This window comes from Hemibagrus wyckioides, linkage group LG26 (genome assembly GCF_019097595.1).
Source record: "Hemibagrus wyckioides isolate EC202008001 linkage group LG26, SWU_Hwy_1.0, whole genome shotgun sequence".
Taxonomy (NCBI): domain Eukaryota; kingdom Metazoa; phylum Chordata; class Actinopteri; order Siluriformes; family Bagridae; genus Hemibagrus; species Hemibagrus wyckioides.
The window spans coordinates 13963917-13984246 of NC_080735.1; the positions used below are offsets into that span (position 1 = coordinate 13963917).

General features: G+C 43.1%; 2 protein-coding genes across 2 annotated transcripts in view; one reads left to right on the forward strand and one right to left on the reverse strand.

The window, feature by feature from the left end:
* Nucleotides 1-7231, forward strand: part of pcca (propionyl-CoA carboxylase subunit alpha) — a 47721-nt gene extending 40490 nt beyond the window's left edge. Inside the window, exons 21-23 of the mRNA XM_058380590.1 lie at nt 766-906; nt 3805-3882; nt 6325-7231. Coding sequence (XP_058236573.1) covers nt 766-906; nt 3805-3882; nt 6325-6393 — 288 coding nt within the window. The 3' untranslated portion in view covers nt 6394-7231. The remainder of the gene's footprint in view (nt 1-765; nt 907-3804; nt 3883-6324) is intronic.
* Nucleotides 7232-7486: 255 nt separating this feature from the next.
* Nucleotides 7487-20330, reverse strand: part of marchf4a (membrane-associated ring finger (C3HC4) 4a) — a 31889-nt gene continuing 19045 nt past the window's right edge. The window contains exons 2-4 of the mRNA XM_058380591.1: nt 20088-20243; nt 18078-18270; nt 7487-9110 (exon numbers count right to left, since the gene is read on the reverse strand). Of these exons, the coding sequence (XP_058236574.1) occupies nt 8686-9110; nt 18078-18270; nt 20088-20243 (774 nt within the window). The 3' untranslated portion in view covers nt 7487-8685. The remainder of the gene's footprint in view (nt 9111-18077; nt 18271-20087; nt 20244-20330) is intronic.

Below are 20330 nucleotides of genomic sequence, written 5' to 3' on the forward strand. Positions count from 1 at the left end.
TCAGAGCCTGTCCTGACTGTGATAGTGTGTGTAGATGTTGAGCTGTGTGTAGTGTGAGTGAGGAGAGCGCTCTCTTCAGGCACACAGGAGCACTGCAGTGTGAGAGGAGAGCAGGGTCACTGCAGTGGGAGACAGCAGGAGCCATGCTCTTAGAGAGTGTGTGTGTCACTTGTGTGTGTCAGTGTGCACATATGTCCTGCAGATTTAAGGAAGTCACTGCAGATGTCTTTATTGTGTGTGTGTGTGGGAGAGAGAGAGAGAGACACGTGCTGACTTGAAATTATTATTATTATTATTATTAATATAATATTTAAATGTGATTTTGTTTGTTTGTTTATTTATTTATTTATTTTTTACAAGTTAATTCTAAATTGATTTATTAATTTCTGCTTTTCTATCCCATTTATTTGAATTTAAAATCATTTTTAACATTTTTTTCTTTCTAAAATCTTTCTAATTATACAAATATTTCCAATTTTCACACTGTGTGCCAATAACTTAAATGTCATTTTAATTTTTGTTTTTATTTTATTCTTAATATGTTGATCGTTCAAATAGTTCATTCATTTATTTGCAGCATATCAGGATGAAGCAGTTATTATTTATCTTATGATAAAGAAAAAATCCTCCAAATAAATTGTTGATTCCTAATTTAAGAGAAACGTTTCAATAATTTTATAAGGATTCTCAGGAAAATTTTTTGTCCAGCTTCTCATATTTGAAGAGGAGCAAGTGTTTTAATGTGTGCACTCTCTCTGTGTTCAGTTTAAGGTGCGTGTGTTGAGTAAGCTGGCAGCGTCCCTCAGTAAGCACATGCCTGAGAAGGTTCCAGAAGACTCCAGCAGCATCCTGAGATCTCCCATGCCCGGAACAGTGGTGGCTGTTTCTGTCAAAGCCGGAGACACGGTAAAAAGAGATATTTTTAGACAGAATGTGACATACAGCCTGTTAGATCCAAACCAGCTCCACTGTAACACACACACACACACACACACGTATACGGCTGAACTTCCTGCTTTGGGAAGACGGGAAAGACAGGATCCTGATCATTAATGTCACATACAGCTTTCCCGGTGCAGCATAAAGCTCACACTGAGCAGCTGAAGCTTGTCCACAAGGCGGTGCTATTGACACTCACAAATCTCCTGATCCTGTGCAGGAAAGCATGAAGGAAAAGCATATCGATTTTTATAGATACTTAACTATGAGCACCAGTGCAGCCGAGGAGCTGAGGGACATCACTGGCTTTTATTATTATTTTATTATTGGGGCGGTGGTAGCTCAAGAGGTTAAGGCTTGGGGTCATTGAGGGGGTTCAAGCCCCAGCATCGTCAAGCTGCCACCGTTGGGCCTTTGAGCAAGGCCCCCAACCTCATGGCTGACCCTGTGCACTGACCCCAATGCCCAAGGACTGGATATACAAAGAAAGAATTTCACTGCGCAGTAATGTATATATGATGAATTAAGGCTACTGAACTACTTATTCAGTATTTTATTTAGTCTTTATTCAGCTTAGAGGGTTTATCAATCTCAGGCTGTTGTTAAGTTGTGGAGTTGCTCTTTCAGAGATTTTCATATTACTCATAAGCATAGATAGATCATCAGAGCAGGGAGAACACGTAGCCGGTGCTCTGTACACCGCTAGACAACTATACACACGTCTACTTTAAAACATCTGTGTATTACGTTTAGAGATTATTTTCTGTTCTTGTTCATCTGTTCAAATATCCACAGCAGCCATCCGTACACACACACACACACACACACTGACAGTGCAGCATGATGCACAGGTTAAATCTGTGTGTGACATGTCGGACAGGCATGATGATGAAACACTGCCACAGTTTGACTGGCCGCTAAAATAACAGCAGGTGAAAAGCTGCAATAGACACACCATGGAGCTGAGATTCACCCAGAGGGAGAGTGCACTAACATGATCAGGAAGCATCACTGCACACTGCTGCCAGCTCTTAATGAGGAGAAACATGAATTAGAGAAGAAATGATACATGGAGCTCTTTTTATTGTGTAGGGAGCTTTGTGTGTAGGTGTGTGTGTCTGTATATGTGTGTGCGTGTGTGTGTTTGTGTGGCTGGGTGTGTGTGTGTCTGTATGTGTGTGAATGTGTCTGTATATTTTTGTGGGTGTGTCTGTATATGTCTGTCTGTGTATGTGGGTGTCTGTATATGTGTGAGGCTATATGTGTGTGTGTGGCTGTCGGTGTGTGTCTGTGTGTGTATGTATTTGTGTGTCTCTGTGTGTGTCTGTATGTGTGTTTGTGTCTGTGTATGTATGTGTCTGTGTGTGAGGATGTCTTTGTGTGAGGATGTGTGTGTCTGTCTTTGTGTGTCTGTCTGTTTATGTTTGTGTCTGTGAATGTGGGTGGGTGTATGTGTTGTGTGTGTGTGTGTGTGTGTGTGTGTGTGTGTGTGTATAATTACATTGTCAGCATTAGTGAGAATACAGGCTTTAACATGAAGTTGGTGTGTGTGTGTGGTTGATATTAGCATACATAATGTATACCCAGTCTGTGTCTGTTTGTGTGTCTGTGTCTCGAAATGGTGTGTGTGTGTATGTATGTGTGTGTATGTGTGTGTGTGTGTGTAGGGGCTGTCAGATTGGATTGAATGCTCAAAGGAAGTATGTCATCTATATGCTGGACTCAGACTGCTTGGCTCCACTTAATACATTACAGCCCGGCTCTGCCCTCTTACAGTAATATTGCCCTCATGTAGCCGCAGCCCCACACACACACACACACACACACACACACACAGAGCTGCTAAGTGCTCAAAGCCTTCCTCTCACATAAAGATGGTTATGTTGAAGACTATAGGTACTGTGCATATGGTGTAAAACACAGATTAAAACCCAGATACATGATAAACACACACACACACACACACACAATGTTTGTTCATCTGAAGAAAGCATGATTGATGAGGAAATGTAACGCTGACATTTATTTGATGGAGCTCAGGAGGAAGTCATTAATGCTCTCATTCCCTCAGACAGAGATGGAGTTTATTGAATCGGACCCCAATCACATGAACCAGCAACACTTAAAGCCCTTTATTTGCGTGTGCGTGTGTGCGCGTGTGTGTGTCTGTGTCTGTGTGTGTGTGCGCGTGTGTGTGTCTGTGTGGTCAAATGGCTGCCATGTTGAGAAAACGGTAGGGGCTTCATCTCATATTGCATATACCTGAGTACTGTTTGAAAATAGAACACCACAGTGTGTTACTTCATACACTTCAGCACTATTTATAATGATAGTGTCCAGTTTAGGACTTAGCCTAGCGAGCTAATCACATTTACTGTACTGTACATCACACCGTCCTTCAGTAGCGTCTGATTACAATCTAATCATGTACTATGATAAAAAAAGAAGGGGGAAAAAATTATGTCTGGTCATCTGTTTAAGTAGTTAAAAGATAGGACTGGAAGCCACACCCACAAGCTCCACAAGCTCCTCCTACTTACCATTAAGAAACTTAGAGATGTACTGGATCAGGTTATATCCAATAGTTCTGGATATGGAATAAATACTGTAGTGCATTAGACATCATTGTTGCTTGCACCACATTGAATAGTAGCTAGATAAACTGAGTTTCATTAACTAGTTCACTTTAACTAGTTCCTTTATAACTCATAACATAAACTAAACTCCGTGTTTGCCTCTGCAGTGACAGGAATTATGGGACTGGCTGCACCGACAAGGACACATGCTGAAGTAAAGCACTTCAAAGGGCTAACATTTGTTGTGTCCATTGTGTGTGTGTGTGTGTGTGTGTGTGTGTGTTTGCAGGTCGCAGAGGGGCAGGAGATCTGTGTGATTGAAGCGATGAAGATGCAGAACAGCATGACCGCTGCCAAAACTGCCAAGGTGAGCACACACACACACACACACACTCGTTCACCCCCCCCCCCCACACACACACATATTCACACACACACTCCCAGTTAGTCACCCACACACTTACTCACACCCTCCAGCACCCAGATCATGATACATGATCCACCTCAGTACCAGTCTGCTCGATTAATCAGCGTGACATATAGAACGTCCTCTTCTTCCAATCCGCACCGAACTACCTTACAGAGATGAGAAGACAAGAGACAGAAAGACAAAGGAACGCTCCATCTGCTCCGCTCCATCTGCTGTTGTGTGAAGTTATTTCTCTCCAATTGTGTGATGCATGTCTCAGTATGTAATGTGTTATGTGATGCATGAAATACATGGTTAAAAAGCCAGAGATTCAGTGAAATGTTCCTCCTGTGTTGGAACTGATACACGCTGAGGCCACGCCTACTTCACTGCAATAGACACATACAAAGACCACGCCTACTTCACTGAGGCAGACACATACAGAGACCACGCCTACTTCACTGAGACAGACACATACAGAGGCCACTCCTCCTTCACTGAGGCAGACACTTACAGAGGCCACACCTCCTTCACTGAGGCAGACACTTACAGAGGCTACACCTCCTTCACTGAGGCAGACACATACAGAGACTGTGCTTCCTTCACTGAGGCAGACGCATACAGAGACCACGTGTCCTTCAATGGGGCAGACACATACAGAGACCACACCTCCTTCACTGAGGCAGACACATACAGAGACTGTGTTTCCTTCACTGAGGCAGACACATACAGAGGCCACACCTCCTTCACTGAGGCAGACACATACAGAGACCACACCTCCTTCACTGAGGCAGACATACAGAGGCCACGCCTCCTTCACTGAGGCAGACACATGCAGAGACTGTGCTTCCTTCACTGAGGCAGACACATACAGAGGCCACACCTCCTTCACTGAGGCAGACACATAGAGACCATGCCTCCTTCACTGCGGCAGACACATAGAGACCATGCCTCCGTCACTGCGGCAGACACGTACAGAGGCCACGCCTGCTTCACTGAGACTGAAACAGAGGCCACACCTCCTTCACTGCAACTGACACAGAGGTCACGCCTCCATTCACTGAGACTGATGAACGGAGGCCACGTCACCTTCACTGTATTAGACACACTCACAGCCTTCACCACGCCTCCTTCATTGAGGCAGACACATACAGAGGCTTCACTGAGACCCAGACAGAGGCCACACCTCCTTCACTGTAACTGACACAGACAGAGGCCACGCCTCCTTCACTGTAACTGACACAGACAGAGGCCACGCCTCCATTGCAGCTGACACAGACAGAGACCACGCCTCCTTCATTGCAACCGACACAGAGGCCACACCTCCTTCACTGAAACTGATGAACACAGAGGCCACGCCTCCTTCACTGAAACTGATGAACACAGGCCACACCTCCTTCACTGAGACCGAAGAACACAGAGGCCACGTCTCCTTCACTGAAGCAAGCACTAAGAGAAGCCACGCCTCCTTCATTGCAACTGACACAGACAGAGGCCATGTCTCCTTTACTGGGTTTGATGGGTACTGAGGCCACTGAGACAGACAGAAGCCACACCTCCTACACTGAGACTGTCGACCACAGACCACGCCTCCTTCACTGAGACAGAGAGGCCACGTCTCCTTCACTGAAGCAAGCACTAAGAGAAGCCACGCCTCCTTCACTGCAACTGACACAGACAGGCCATGTCTCCTTTACTGGGTTTGATGGGTACAGAGGCCACTGAGACAGACAGAAGCCACACCTCCTACACTGAGACTGTCGACCACAGACCACGCCTCCTTCACTGAGACAGAGAGGCCACGTCTCCTTCACTGAAGCAAGCACTAAGAGAAGCCACGCCTCCTTCACTGCAACTGACACAGACAGGCCATGTCTCCTTTACTGGGTTTGATGGGTACAGAGGCCACTGAGACAGACAGAAGCCACACCTCCTACACTGAGACTGTGGAGCAGAGACCACGCCTCCTTCACTGAGACAGACAGAGGCCACGTCTACTTCACGGGGAAATATGGACACAAAGGCCACGTCTCCTTCACTCAGTCTGACAGACATAAAGACCACACCTTCACTGAAACTGACTCAGAGATTATAGGCTGGTTCAGCTGTAGCAATTTTCTTTCATTTTCTGCACATTAGCCTTGCAGTTTTCAGTAAGAGTCTTCCAGTTTACTCTGAACAGAATTCTCGGCTCAGATGGAGGTGAAGAATCTTGTTTCATCGGTGCTCCAGCCACTTGCATCACCTTAATCCAGTATCCTAGTAGTGGACAGCTTTAACATTTAGCATGCTTAGCAATTTTGTGATGATTACATGACACATGGTGATGCTATTTAGTGGAAACAGTAATCATTTGACCAAAAAACACAACTCTGTGTGTGTGTGTTTCTCTCCCCTCAGGTTAAGAGTGTACACTGTAAAGCTGGGGAGACGGTTGGTGAGGGAGATCTGCTGGTGGAGCTGGAGTAAACACACCTACACTCTGCCGTCTGACCCGATATTCACTCTGGACACACGGACTAAGACACTATTAACCTGGAGCGAACATCCTCCAACCTTTTAGTATTTGTCTCCTCTTTGTTTTTTCTCTGGTGATGTGATTGTTTTAAGCACCTATGTGGGATTTCCTGGTTCTGATTTCAGCAAAGTAAATTCATCACCACGACCACTCCTGTGCCTTTAAGCAAACAGATTCGTTCACGTCACATTTCAATACCGTCTCCTAGCAGAGCTTGAATTTAGATTTCTTCATCAGTTGGTGCTGCACGCTCCTACAGGCCTGATTTTGTAGGCGGAGCTTAACGTGTGTGTGTGTGGGGGGGAGCTGAGTAATGCTAGCATGGTTCAGCTCATGTAGCAAAACTGTAAAGAATTAATGAAATGTTGATGTCATCTGATCTAGAATCAATTAGCCCCGCCCATTTGGATCACGAAACGTCTGTCAGTCAAACCCAGGACACGCACAGTTTCACGTTTAAATCGCTCGTAGCATCATTTTCCTTTCCACTTGAATTATTTAGAGGTGTTCTTACTTTTTTGTTCTTTCGTGATTAAGGTTAGATCTATATTGGGATGACCTCGAGTTCTGAAAGGACCAGAAACCCAACCTGTGTTTTTTTTTTTTTCCCTGATTAAAACAGGACAAAGAAAGAATTTCAGTAGTACTCTGGATCAAGCAGCACCGCAGCTCGAGTCGCTTTCTGCAGTGATCAGATATACACAACACACCATGGAGCCATCTTCTAAATGTAAATGTTTATAAAAATCAATTTTTCTTATAATAAAAGCAAGGTCTCATGGGGAAAAACCTTCATTGTTTCCGTTGCATGTGTTTTTGAGTCGGAGACGGACGCGTCGTCCCGCGTGAATGTGTGTCCTGGACAGCCAATCAGTGAGAGTGCATGTGAGATTGATCTACGGCAGAAACGATGATGTCATCGCTTTTCCCGCGCTTCGTCAATCATTTCCTTCCTTCCTCCATCCTGCTCTCTCTCCCTCTCAACCCTCCCTCCCTCCCTCCCTCCCGAGAGAAATGACAAATCCATCTTTTTTATATTGCACTCATTCTTCATCTTTTAATGTAGCAATGTATTTTCTTTTCTGACATTTTAACAAATGTAAACAAAATGAGTCCAAACAGGAGACTCAGGCCACGTTAGTTGGGTAGTTTCAGTGTGTGGCTGCAGGTCGTCTCCATGGAAACCGGTCTCTTGTTGAATTGCGAGTCCATTAACAGCGTTACTGACCCTTTCTTCCAACAGCCAGTTTGTTTTACATGTAAACTTAAACGTGTAGTTGGGCAGAAAAACCTTTTTTTTTTTTTTTCCTTTTTTTTTTGGCCACTCACCCTAAATAGAGTCGATGAGCCGCGACTGACTCCGTTTGCTTCGTTACTTTTATACAGGAGCTACAAGGCTAATGCAGTTATAAAATAATCAGTCCACCTTACTCAAAACCCTTTCTGTAAATTCAAGCACAAATCTGTGTATTGTCATGAAAAGGCTGTATGTCCCAGTATAACCTCAGAGTAGAACTGTATTATCATTGCACTTATTCACGCAAACTTGGGGAGGAGGTGGAGCCTCGGAGGCAAAACGCTACCACACTGTATGTTTACAGAAAAGATTTTGAGTGAAATAGACTTCCGTTTACTTGTTAGCTAAATTAACCTCGTAGCGTAAAACTAACTGGACACCAAACATGTCCTGGCTGATGGACTAGGTTTGGGATTAGTGGAAAACTGTACATCTTTTTCCTTCACAAAATTCTTTTCCATTCAGTTGTATGTGTGTGTGTGTGTGTGTGTAAAATCACCTGGTGGTGTTTCATAGCAAACAACTTTGACCTTGTGAATGTTTTGTGTGTGTGTGTGTGTTACACATTATCGCTGCATTGCATTGTTGGATCTTGTGCTTGAAAAAACCCACCACTCTATGTGGCCGTGTATTAACATCAGCCCTAATGAGCCTCTCGCTTAAAAAGAAAAAGAAACAACACTTCACTCTGAACTTGACCTTTAGCTCTGTTGTTTAACGGCAGAACACAGCACCTCACGGCCTTGAAAGTGTGCTGGACAGCTCCTAAAATCCTCAAACAAACCTCTCTGTCTTGCTTTCAAAAATTTATTACTTCCATAAATGCCAAAGTGTACCAGAAGGACCTTGAGCACATTTGCTAGCAAGCGTCTCCTCCTCTGGGTCCAACTGTCACTCTTCCCTTTCCGAGTCGTCGTATATCTCCAGGTTGTCTTCGCTGGCAGTCTCAGACGGTGGTGACTCTCATGACCAGCTCGCGGTTGTCGTTTCTGGGCTGCGTCGTCGTGGCGTTTCTGGGCTCCTGGTTCCGGAGATTGAGGCTGAGCAGCTGCAGCAGGCTATACGCACAGTGACGCTCCGCCTCCGAGGAGTCCTCTGGAGCGGCGGTGACCGCTGGCACGGTCGTGCCCGGGGTGATGGTCGCCGTGGCGACTGACGTGAGGGCGGAGCTAGAGGGAGAAGGGGAAGTGGGTGGGGCCACCCCTGCTCGATTGCTCAGGGGGAGTGTGAAGGAGCGGAGGGTGCTGCTGCCCTTCTGAGGATCATCCGAGTCCTTCAGCTTGTCGTAGTTCAGCACCTTCCACTGCTGATTCACAGCCTGCCAGCGGTGGAAGATACGAAACACAGACGGGCCCTCGTGCACGATCAGAGCTGAGAGAGAGAGAGAGAGAGAGAGAGAGAGAGAGAGAGAGAGGAAAAACGAGTGTTAGTCAGAAAACTCTTTCTAATACTGTTAGGATTCTACTTTGTATCACATCTACTGAGATTCAGCAGCAAAGTACTTTACCAAGCGCTTAAAAATACTGGAACAGCTAATAAACATATAAAAACTGCAGTCTGCAGTTTCTAAACTGTTGCTTTTCATCCAATCACACATGGTTAAATTACTCAGCTGAAGGCAGCTCATTCGTCCAGAGTCGAGCTACAAGGCCAGAAACATTCAGTTAAATAGAGGAGAGTTTTCACAGACTCACAGATTTTTCATTCTATTTGCTCTTTCTGGAGAAGCAAACAACCAGCATGAATTGTTCAATAAAGGTAGACAGATTGTTACGGGCAGGGTAGGGCTTTATTCAGCAACTCAAACTCAGTACAGAGTCACTACAGCAAAGATATCGTCTCATTTGTTACTGTAAACTAATCGTTAAACTTCATCATTAATCTGTAACTTCCAGCATCATTCAGTCACTTATACACACCTTAAAACGGAACCTATACTCAAATGAACACAGGAATGTGAATAATACATGATATTGCCAAAAGTTTTGGGACACCCCTCCAAATCACTAAAATCAGGTGTTGTTTTTCAGGGGTTGGTCTCGGCCAAAGGAAAGGAACTCTTAATGCTTCAAGACCTACGTCCAAGACATTTTGGACAATTTCATGCTCCCGACTTTGTGGGAACAGTTTGGGGATGACCCCTTCCTGTTCCAACATGACTGCACACCAGTGCAAAGCAAGGTCCATAAAGACATGGATGAGTGAGTTTGGTGTGGAGGAACTTCTCAGAATCCTGACCTCAACCTGATAGAACACCTTTGGGATGAATTAGAGCGGAGACTGTGAGCCAGGTCAAATCTGGGACGTCTCCCTTTACAAGTACATGAATGTAATATGGGGTTGACCTGCACTTTGCAGCTATAACAGCATCAGCTCTTCTGGGAAGGCCTTCTACAAGGTTTAGGAGTGTGTTTATGGTAATTTTTGACCATTCTTCTAGAAGTACATTTATGAGGTCAGGCACTGATGTTGGACGAGAAGGACTGACTCGCAGTCTCCGCTCTAATTCATCCCAAAGGTGTTCTATCAGGTTGAGGTCCGGACTCTGTGAAGTTCCTCCACACCAAACTCACTCATCCATGTCTTTATGGACCTTGCTTTGTGCACTGGTGTACAGTCATGTTGGAACAGGAAGGGGTCATCCCCAAACTGTTCCCACAAAGTTGGGAGCATGAAATTGTCCAAAATGTCTTGGTATGCTGAAGCATTAAGAGTTCCTTTCCCTGGAACTAAGGGTCCGAGCCCAACCCCTGAAAAACAACACCTGAATTCAATGATTTGGAGGGGTGTCCCAAAACTTTTGGCAATATAGTGTATATGCAGGAGCCTGTGTATAATTTGCAACCCTTTTTGATGGTAAAATAACATTGGACATGACATCACTAGCTCTATCCAAACGCCCTCAAGAGACGAATCCAGACTAAATGCAGCAACTCAGCATTTTATTGCATGAAGGCAGAGGAAGTGCTGCATACTTTGTTTTAAAATAAAGTAGAAAGCAGTCAGTTCACACATGCTTCACCAGATTATTTTTATGAGAAACTGACAAAGTGGTTCATAAAGTAGCACACAGAGAGAGAGAGAGAGAGAGAGAGAGAGAGAGAGAGAGGAAGGCAAGCACGCAATACACACACATTTCATTTCATCTTCCTTCCACTGAGGCAGTCTGACTGATTCAGGTCAGCAAAATCCAACACAAACACCACAACGCTTGTGTGTGGCCTTTAACTTCGTTTTGTCGTTTTATAACGACGTGTATTTTTCAAATCAGCGCATTAGCTACTTGGGGAGTGAGGGCATTAAAAAAGAAAATCTTAAAAAGATTGACACTAACACACATTTGTGAAGACTGATAGTGCTTTTTCTTTCCTCCCAGTTCTAATAAGATACTGCAAACTTGGGAGAAAGTGATGGAGCTTATGGTCCAGTATGCAGTTTATACGCCACATTTGTTTTGTTAGGTGCTAAGCTTTATGCTAGCTTCGCTGACAGATTACCAAAGCAACCTAGCTCATGTAAACTCACCGGAGGCACCACATCCCTCCCCAGTTTTTTTTTATATCTTTATATAGATTTAGTGAAAGGTTTATCGGTATTAGAAAATGTCTGTACAGTAAGTCTCCATGTTCATGAGAGTCTATATATAATCATATAGCTAGAGGCCCTTAAGCTATAATACTTCCTCAGTATTTTAAAAGGATTAAGCTTACTAATTAATATGTACAATAATATTCTGGCTATTTATTTATTTTCTATTCACGATTCAAGTATTAGTCATTGTCTAATTGTTATTTGTTTCTGCTTTGAGTTCAGTCAGAAGCACCAACTGGGTAAAAATCCTGAAAAGCAAAGGCAACCCAGACTGTATTACTGCTACTTATATACGATAAGATCTAAATAAGTTGTCTTGGAAAAATAGAACTGCAATTTGTTCCATATATATATATATATATATATATATATAAGCTATCAATGAAATAAATGTGTCCATAACATGCTCATAAGCTTCGTACTGGAGCTAAGAGGCTAATGATGCTTGGTAACATGATCATAGCTTCCAGTTCACAGACTCTGCGCTGGAGTCCTCACACACTCGCCTCACTTTGTTTTTGTGGTTTCGGACATTTATAAAAACCGGACACTGGGACGTCACGGAGCTTAAAAAAAAACGGTAGCTGCGGGGAATCTTGCAGCCGCAAAGTCGTTCTTCGTCGCCTGATAGCTTGGCATGAAAACAAACAACGGACTTGAGTAGCCTGAGGATTGGTTGAATATGGAATCGGATGATAATACAGCTCGGATTTATTACTTTTATGAAACGTTTCACGTGTCAACGTTTCCAGCGAACCGAATTTGAATGTGATGGTTTATGCTAAGCTAGTGATTATAAGCTTGTTAGCATTATTAGCTTTGTATCTCCAGTTCAAAACAAAATAAAAAAGACACTAAACATCATGTGTCAATATTGTGCAGTTCTGGGGAAGAAATAAAAGCGCTGAATCAAAAGCACCTCCTCATCTATCTAATCTCTTTCTCTCTCTATCCTTCTAAATAAACAGCACAGAAAGGATATCTTATCTATCAGGTAATCTCACTGTCTCTCTCTCTCTCTCTATCCTTCTCTCTGCACACTAGACTGCAGTCTTTCTCATTACCGGTGGAGAATTTGAGCTGTGTATTGATTTAACAAACACACTTTGTCCACTAGAGCTGGGAAAAATGGAAAATGAGGCTGACTGAAGGAAGCTCTGGAGGCAATGCTTGAATTTTGATCATTTCCAGAGTCTGGCAGCTTCACGACTTTCTTTTCTGTCTATCACTTTCTTCTCTCCTCCACACGATAACCATAAATTATTTCTCGCTTGTGGTGAACCAAATTAAAATGATATGTCTAGGGCACAATCAGGCTGAAAATATTAAATGGGCTCCATATTTAGAGGTGTGCTGTCTCAGCAGGTCCTGTTAGAGAGAGCCTCTTTCTAAATAAAGAGCCGGTTCTCCTGAGAACCTTCTGTACGGCTTCAGCGGTTATTATCGTAAAGTGTGTTTCAACACTTTGACAGAGTTATATTGGATTAAACATGATCTTAGACAAGCGGATGCTGGGGTTTTTTCACTACTCCAACAACTCAACCCCAATCGTCTGATCATTTTCGGCTCCGCAGGCCATGCGGCTGAGAGTCAGGGAATCGTCCCACATCCTTAAAGCATTACATTTTATTGCTACTGTTTTATTTGTGCTAAATGTAAATGCTAGCTGACGTATTTGATACTAACTGCTGCTGGATGGGTTGTTTTTCTCCCTTCCTTTTCTTCAGTGATGACTCAGGCTGTGTTCTAATGTACTTTTAACACTCCCTTTGATGACTTTGCATTGTGGTTTCCTTTCTTTCCAATCACCGTCTCCATCTTGAAGCCGGTTCTAATGCGCTTTTATTCAATTACATTCAGTAATCGTCTCTTTGACCTGGTTTGGGTTGCTGTGGACGTGGAGTCTAGCCAGCGAATTCAGGAAGTGAGGCAGGGATATACCCCAAAATGAGACGCCAGTCTATTGCAGTGCATGATGCACACACATTCACATCTATGGAGACAATCCACAGGTGAAAGCAAAGCAGAGAAGCCACGCTGTTCTCATGATGACACGGAGAACCCAGGACATCGCTGCTACACCACCACACCTGAAAGCTCTTAGATAAATACTGAACCTAAATACCGGGCAGTATTTAATACATTTACATTTCTGGCAGTTGGAACACACCATTATCCAGAGTGACTTACAATTGATCTCATTTTATGCAACTGAGGGTTAAGGACCTTGCTCAGGGGCCCAGCAGATTTTTCTCCTCTCTCTCTTTCTCACACACACACACACTCTCTTTCTGTCTCTGGCATGTTTATGGAAGGTGAAAGGAAACCAGAGAACCCAACATGACGACACACTGAGAACCCAGGACCTCGCCAGTTGTGAGGCAACACCACACCTCCCTGGCAGCTCTTAGATAAATACTGAACCTAAATGCCAGGGAGTATTTAATACATTTACATTTCTGGCATTTGGAACACACCCTTTTCCGCTCATTTTATACAACTGAGGGTTAAGGGCTTTGCTCAGGGGCCCAGAAGTGGATCTGGCACTCAAACTCACAACCTTCTGATCAGTATTCCAACACCTTCACTACTAAGCTATGACATCTCAGTATTAGTATTGCATAAATAATATAACAAACTGTGTTTCCGCACTTGTGTCCTTTTCTTTTTGGTAGAGTGTAATACTGATTCACCAGGAGCTCAGTCATCTGCCAGTAAGATGACTCAGGTGGTGTTCCAGTGCAGTTTGTACAGGATCGCCACGGTGGCTCATCCCAGACGCATATTGTGATCTGGCACGAGTTTCCTGACTAAACCCTACAATTTTCTCCGGGCTTGAGACTGAGAGTTAACCCCTTGGTTTCCTGCCTGACAACTGAGCCTGTGCTATGGTGGTGAGAGTTTTCAGTACTGCTGTAAAATACAGCCTTCATTAATCAGATTTTTTTCCTGGGTCTCTCGCTCTCTCTCTCTCTCTCTCGTTCTTCCTCCGTTCTTCCTCTCTATATAGCCGTTTGCGTAGACGTCACGATTTGTCACAGAAAGGACCCCTGAAGGACCGAGGTATCGATCTCCTCTCTCACATACACGTCCACACAGATCATTCACAGAAGCGATCCAGACAGCGCCCTGTTTGGCGTCTCGCAGCCTGTCTCCCATCAGCAGTAATAAAAAAAATATTATTCTCTTTAATCTGCCAGCGGAGTGTGTAACAGCTTCCACTCTCAATCCAAAAGCTTTGCCCGCTCTATTCGGGCGTGTCTGTCATCATAATAGAGGAAGAGTCTTTCCCCTCCATCAGCGCCAGGGTATTATAGCCTCGGCCTCTCAAGCCCTCACTGTATTTCTCATCTGTTTTTATGGACCATCTGTGACACGACGCTACAGAACAGTGAGTCTGTCAAAGTCTCATATTTCACACGGCTGTCAGGCGAGAGCATGGCGCTGGAGAAGCCATCAAACTCGTCCCGGTTCCTTTATAGTGGGCCGAGAATTATGGGGCGGCCTTTTATTGGAGCGATTATGTTCGGGGAAATCTTCTCCGTGCTCAGGTCGAGCCGTTTGTCACTCTTTCTTAAGTCTATCGTAATGTTTACCTCTGGCTTATCCTCGCTTCCTGTTTATCTCTCGCTATATAAACGTGCCAGTCTCTCACGAGTTTCACAGTGAAGCAGATTCACAATTATCATCTGACACTTCATTAATAAACAATTCCATCATTTAATTAGGAGCAGAAAGAGTGACTCGGAGAGGAAGAGTGACGTTTCTGTCATGTACATTTCTGCTTAATGTCTTTATACCCATACACTGAGCGGATTATGATTGAACAAAGATCCTGGGGATTGAGAGCAAATGAAAAGTAATACGTTTTTTTTCCCCTTACAGTTATATGCTGTCAATTATTTTTGAGAGAAAGTCTTTTTTTTTTTTCCTTAGTACAAATAGTTTATCCTTTTGTTCGAGTCAAAAATGTTTTCAGTTGATTTATTGTGTACAGTCAGTTCTGCTATTTTATTTTATTCATGTTTTCTGCTTTTCATGACATACTTCTGGACTTCTTTTCTGCTGCTCGGAGAGAAGTCAGAGATCAATTAGCTTTAGCGTTGCTTTAAACTTTAATGTGCAGACAGAGATCTCACTGAGCAGTGGAAAATTCACGCTCGGCTCAGTCTAGACGAGTCTGTCTGCACATTTAAATTCCGAGATGAGTGAATCTGGCAGCTTTTATGTATAAATATCTCAATTATCCATAGCCAAGTATGAGACGGCTCAATAACGCCCACGGCCTTGTCTTCTTTTCCTGCTTTTTTTTCTCCAGTTGATTTTAACTAAATGAGCTCTGAGTGTGCGTGCGGTGTTGCCGTCCCTGCGGCGCTCCGGGGGGACAGTTGGACCAACGCGTCTTAATTAAGGTGAGAAACAGCTGAGACGAGACTTTATACTAACACCAAAGATAGTTGTTTTGTTGTTGTTGGAAATTTTACATAATGTTACTACTAAGTTTGGACTTGCGTATGCTCTGGATGATTATCTTGGATTATCTGATCCTGAAAGATAAGATATTAAGATTGATTAGGGGGCAGTGGTGGCTCAAGTGGTTAAGGCTCTGGGGTGTTGATCAGAGGTTTGGGGTTCAAGCCCCAGCACCACCAAGCTCTTTTGGCAATTGAGCAAGGCTGTTAACCTTCTCTGCTCCAGGGGTGCTGTATCATAACCGCCCCTGCGCTCTGACTGCAACTTCCTCAGCTGGGATATGTGAGGAAAAGAATTCTGCTGTAATGTACGTGTGGCGATAATAAAGGCTTTATCCTTAAGTCATAACCTCCTGGCAGATGCAAGCAAGTTTAAGGAGAAAATATCTTGGAAGTTGGAAACACTCTTAGGTAATGATGTTAAATCTTTTTACCAGAGGCCAAAAAATGGAATTTATTTCCTTTTTTTTCAGCATTAAATGTCTGTCATGTCTCACTCCACAGTGGGGGTTAATATGAAGCTCACATGAAAGAATACACTCAGGGCTTTACAGATTTGTAGAAGTATTCCTGCTTTTCCCTCGCCTACTAGAGGCAATATATTCATAGTAAAGTTCCAAAAAAGCCCCCAGAAATGGTCAGTTTTTTTTCCCCCCACACAAATGTTTCTATCATCAAAGTACATGTTGATATCAAACCCATTTCTGCCTCAAGTCAGATTTTAGACTCGAAGCCGTTATCTTCATCCACTAAAATTATGTGTGAGGTTTATCCAACAGAGTGTTTTATAAAATACACGTCTAAAACACACTGAAAGCTAACAGAGTCCTGACTCATTTTATATCAGGCTCGCGGCTAGAAAATAATTCATTTGTTTATACTGATTGAAAATGCCTGATAAATCGATTCCCATTTCTCTGGCAGACTGGAACGCCAGTGTACTGGTAAAAAGGGTTAATTCGATTCAGTTCAATTTATTTGTATAGCGCTTTTAACAGTTGTCCAAAGCAGCTTTCCAGAAGTATAGAGAGATACTATTTCTCTATATTTATTCCTTAACTCTCTGTATTTAGTATTTTTCTGCTGTATTTTGTTAAATTGTGTAATATTTTGTTATTTGATATATTTTTTTGTTATATTTTTGTACCCTAAATTTGGGTATTTTAGTATTTTTTGTTATATTCCTTCCTATTTAATCTATTACCTGTGTTTGTGGATACTGCTGGAAGCTATGAATTTCCCTTTGGGATGAAGAAAGTATCCATCCATCCATCCATCCATCCCTAACATTTACCCCTTAATAGGAGTCCAAGCTCCTAAGCATGAATAAAACACCACCGTATGCAACACAGGTTTTGGGATTTTTCCTTTGGGATTTTTTAAAAAACATTCATGCCAAGGAATAGTGAAGGACTTCAGCCATCCAAACACTGGACTCTTCTCTCTGTTGAGGTCAGAGAAGCTGCTGCTACCTGAAGTACGTCCTGCACACCATCAATCAGGACAACACCAAGAACCTGAGGTTTCTGGACTCACCTTTTCAACACACATTTAGTTCATATATTTTTGCACTAGAATTCCATCCTCACTTTACTCACACCAGTCATGCTGTTCTATCACCCATCTGCATCCGTATATACATTTGAATATTTTTGCATATAGTTTCTTCCCTTTCCCACCTGTATTGTTAATTCTATTTACATTGTAATTTTATTGAATTCTATGCTTAGTATTTATTTTATTCTTATTGATTCTGTTTTTTTTGACGATGATGTAGACAGTTGATAAAGCCTTTCACTTTTTCATGCCGTACTCTGTAATATTGCTCCCGTCTCACCACGAGAAGAAAGTCTTATCGCAGTTCCAGTCAGGTTTAGTCGCTCTATTTCATAGACAGTGTCTAAGGAAGGACGTCCCAACAGCTTGTGGTTATGGAAGTGGTGTCTGACAGACGATTATCAAGCATAACAACTGCATGAATCAAGCAAAGTAACTGTCTAAAACTGCTGTCTCATCTCTCAGCCACTTCTTGGGAAATATTTTAATTCAATTCAATGCAGTTTTTCTTGTATTGCACTTTAAACAATGGAATTTGTCTCGAAGAAGCTTTTATGGTAGTCCCTGAGACGATATGAGGAGGAAACCTTGAGAGGACTCAAAAGCAAAAACCCGTCATCATCTGAATGAAAAAGGAAATTCTCTGTACTAATTGATCGAAAAGTGTGTGTTGAAGTAATCATCTGTTCCCCTTGGTGAAGGAAAACACGCAACTCACCGATGCACACCAGGTCCATGAAGCCGTACATGGCGTAGCAGATCTGGAAGAGCAGGTCCTGGCGCTGCCACTTGGCCGAGGGACTGAGTGAAGACCACACGAGCCATGAGATGCTGGCGATGAGGAAGAGCGAACCCAGCACCGCCGCTGCAATCTGCACCTTCTCAATCACCGTCAGAGAGATGGCCTGCCACTGTACACGCGGAAACCACAAACACATGCGCCGGTTATATATAATAACCCGAGCAGACTTTTACAAACAGCTACTAACGAGACGGTAAGGTAAGTGTGTGTGCAGATATATCAATGAATCATAGCGTGCTTTAAACCAGCTCATCACGTCTCAGCTCACCTTTAGTAATATTCTTTAAAGAGGTTGATACTCAGTCATTTTCTGTATATAGTCAGTCAGTTGTTTACAATTTACTTTGTGCTTGGTGTTTCGTCTGAGTACACACACACACACACACAAACACATGCCTGCACACGCACACACACACACACATGCACACACAAACACACACACATGCACACACAGAGTCTAAAGCTCCTCCTGAAATTCCTAAGCACTATATCACAAACACTGTTTCACATAACACTGGATATGAGCTGTATATAGGCTGGATATGAGCTGGATATGAGCTGTATATAGGCTGGATATGAGCTGGATATGATATGAGCTGGATATGATATGAGCTGGATATGAGCTGTATATAGGCTGGATATGAGCTGGATATGAGCTGTATATAGGCTGGATATGAGCTGGATATGATATGAGCTGGATATGAGCTGTATATAGGCTGGATATGAGCTGGATATGAACTGGATATGATATGAGCTGGATATGAGCTGGATATGATATGAGCTGTATATAGGCTGGATATGAGCTGGATATGAGCTGTATATAGGCTGGATATGAGCTGGATATGATATGAGCTGGATATGAGCTGTATATAGGCTGGATATGAGCTGGATATGAGCTGTATATAGGCTGGATATGAGCTGGATATGATATGAGCTGGATATGAGCTGTATATAGGCTGGATATGAGCTGGATATGATATGAGCTGGATATGAGCTGTATATAGGCTGGATATGAGCTGGATATGATATGAGCTGGATATGAGCTGTATATAGGCTGGATATGAGCTGGATATGAACTGGATATGATATGAGCTGGATATGAGCTGGATATGAGCTGGATATAGGCTGGATATGAGCTGGATATGAACTGGATATGATATGAGCTGGATATGAGCTGTATATAGGCTGGATATGAGCTGGATATGATATGAGCTGGATATGAGCTGTATATAGGCTGGATATGAGCTGGATATGAACTGGATATGATATGAGCTGGATATGAGCTGGATATGATATGAGCTGTATATGAGCTGTATATAGGCTGGATATGAGCTGGATATGAACTGGATATGATATGAGCTGGATATGAGCTGTATATAGGCTGGATATGAACTGGATATGATATGAGCTGGATATGAGCTGGATATGATATGAGCTGGATATGAGCTGGATATAGGCTGGATATGAGCTGTATATAGGCTGGATATGAGCTGGATATAAGCTGGATATGAGCTGGATATGATATGAGCTGTATATAGGCTGGATATGAGCTGGATATGATATGAGCTGGATATGAGCTGTATATAGGCTGGATATGAGCTGGATATGAACTGGATATGATATGAGCTGGATATGAGCTGGATATGAGCTGGATATAGGCTGGATATGAGCTGGATATGAACTGGATATGATATGAGCTGGATATGAGCTGTATATAGGCTGGATATGAGCTGGATATGAGCTAGACATGTACTGGATATGAACTGAATATGAACTGGATATAAATTATATATAAGCTGGATATGAGCTAGACATGAACTGGATATGAACTGAATATGAACTGGATATAAATTATATATAAGCTGAATATGAGCTGGATATAAACTGGATATGAGCTGGATGTGTTTCTGGGGTGTAGCAGATCACCTGTAGTGGATTCTTGGTGCTGATGGCGATGACTTGGTACTTGTAGTAGCACAGTTCACAGCTCCATGAGCCTCTCTCGCTGATCCACTTTATCAGGCACGGCTCATGAGTGCAGCGCACCGAGCCACTACAGCGACACGGACTCAACAGCTCACCCTGCAGGACCCAACACACACACACACACACACGGTTACAAAACAGGTTTACAGAAATATAGAAATCCAGGCTATAAATTATACATTT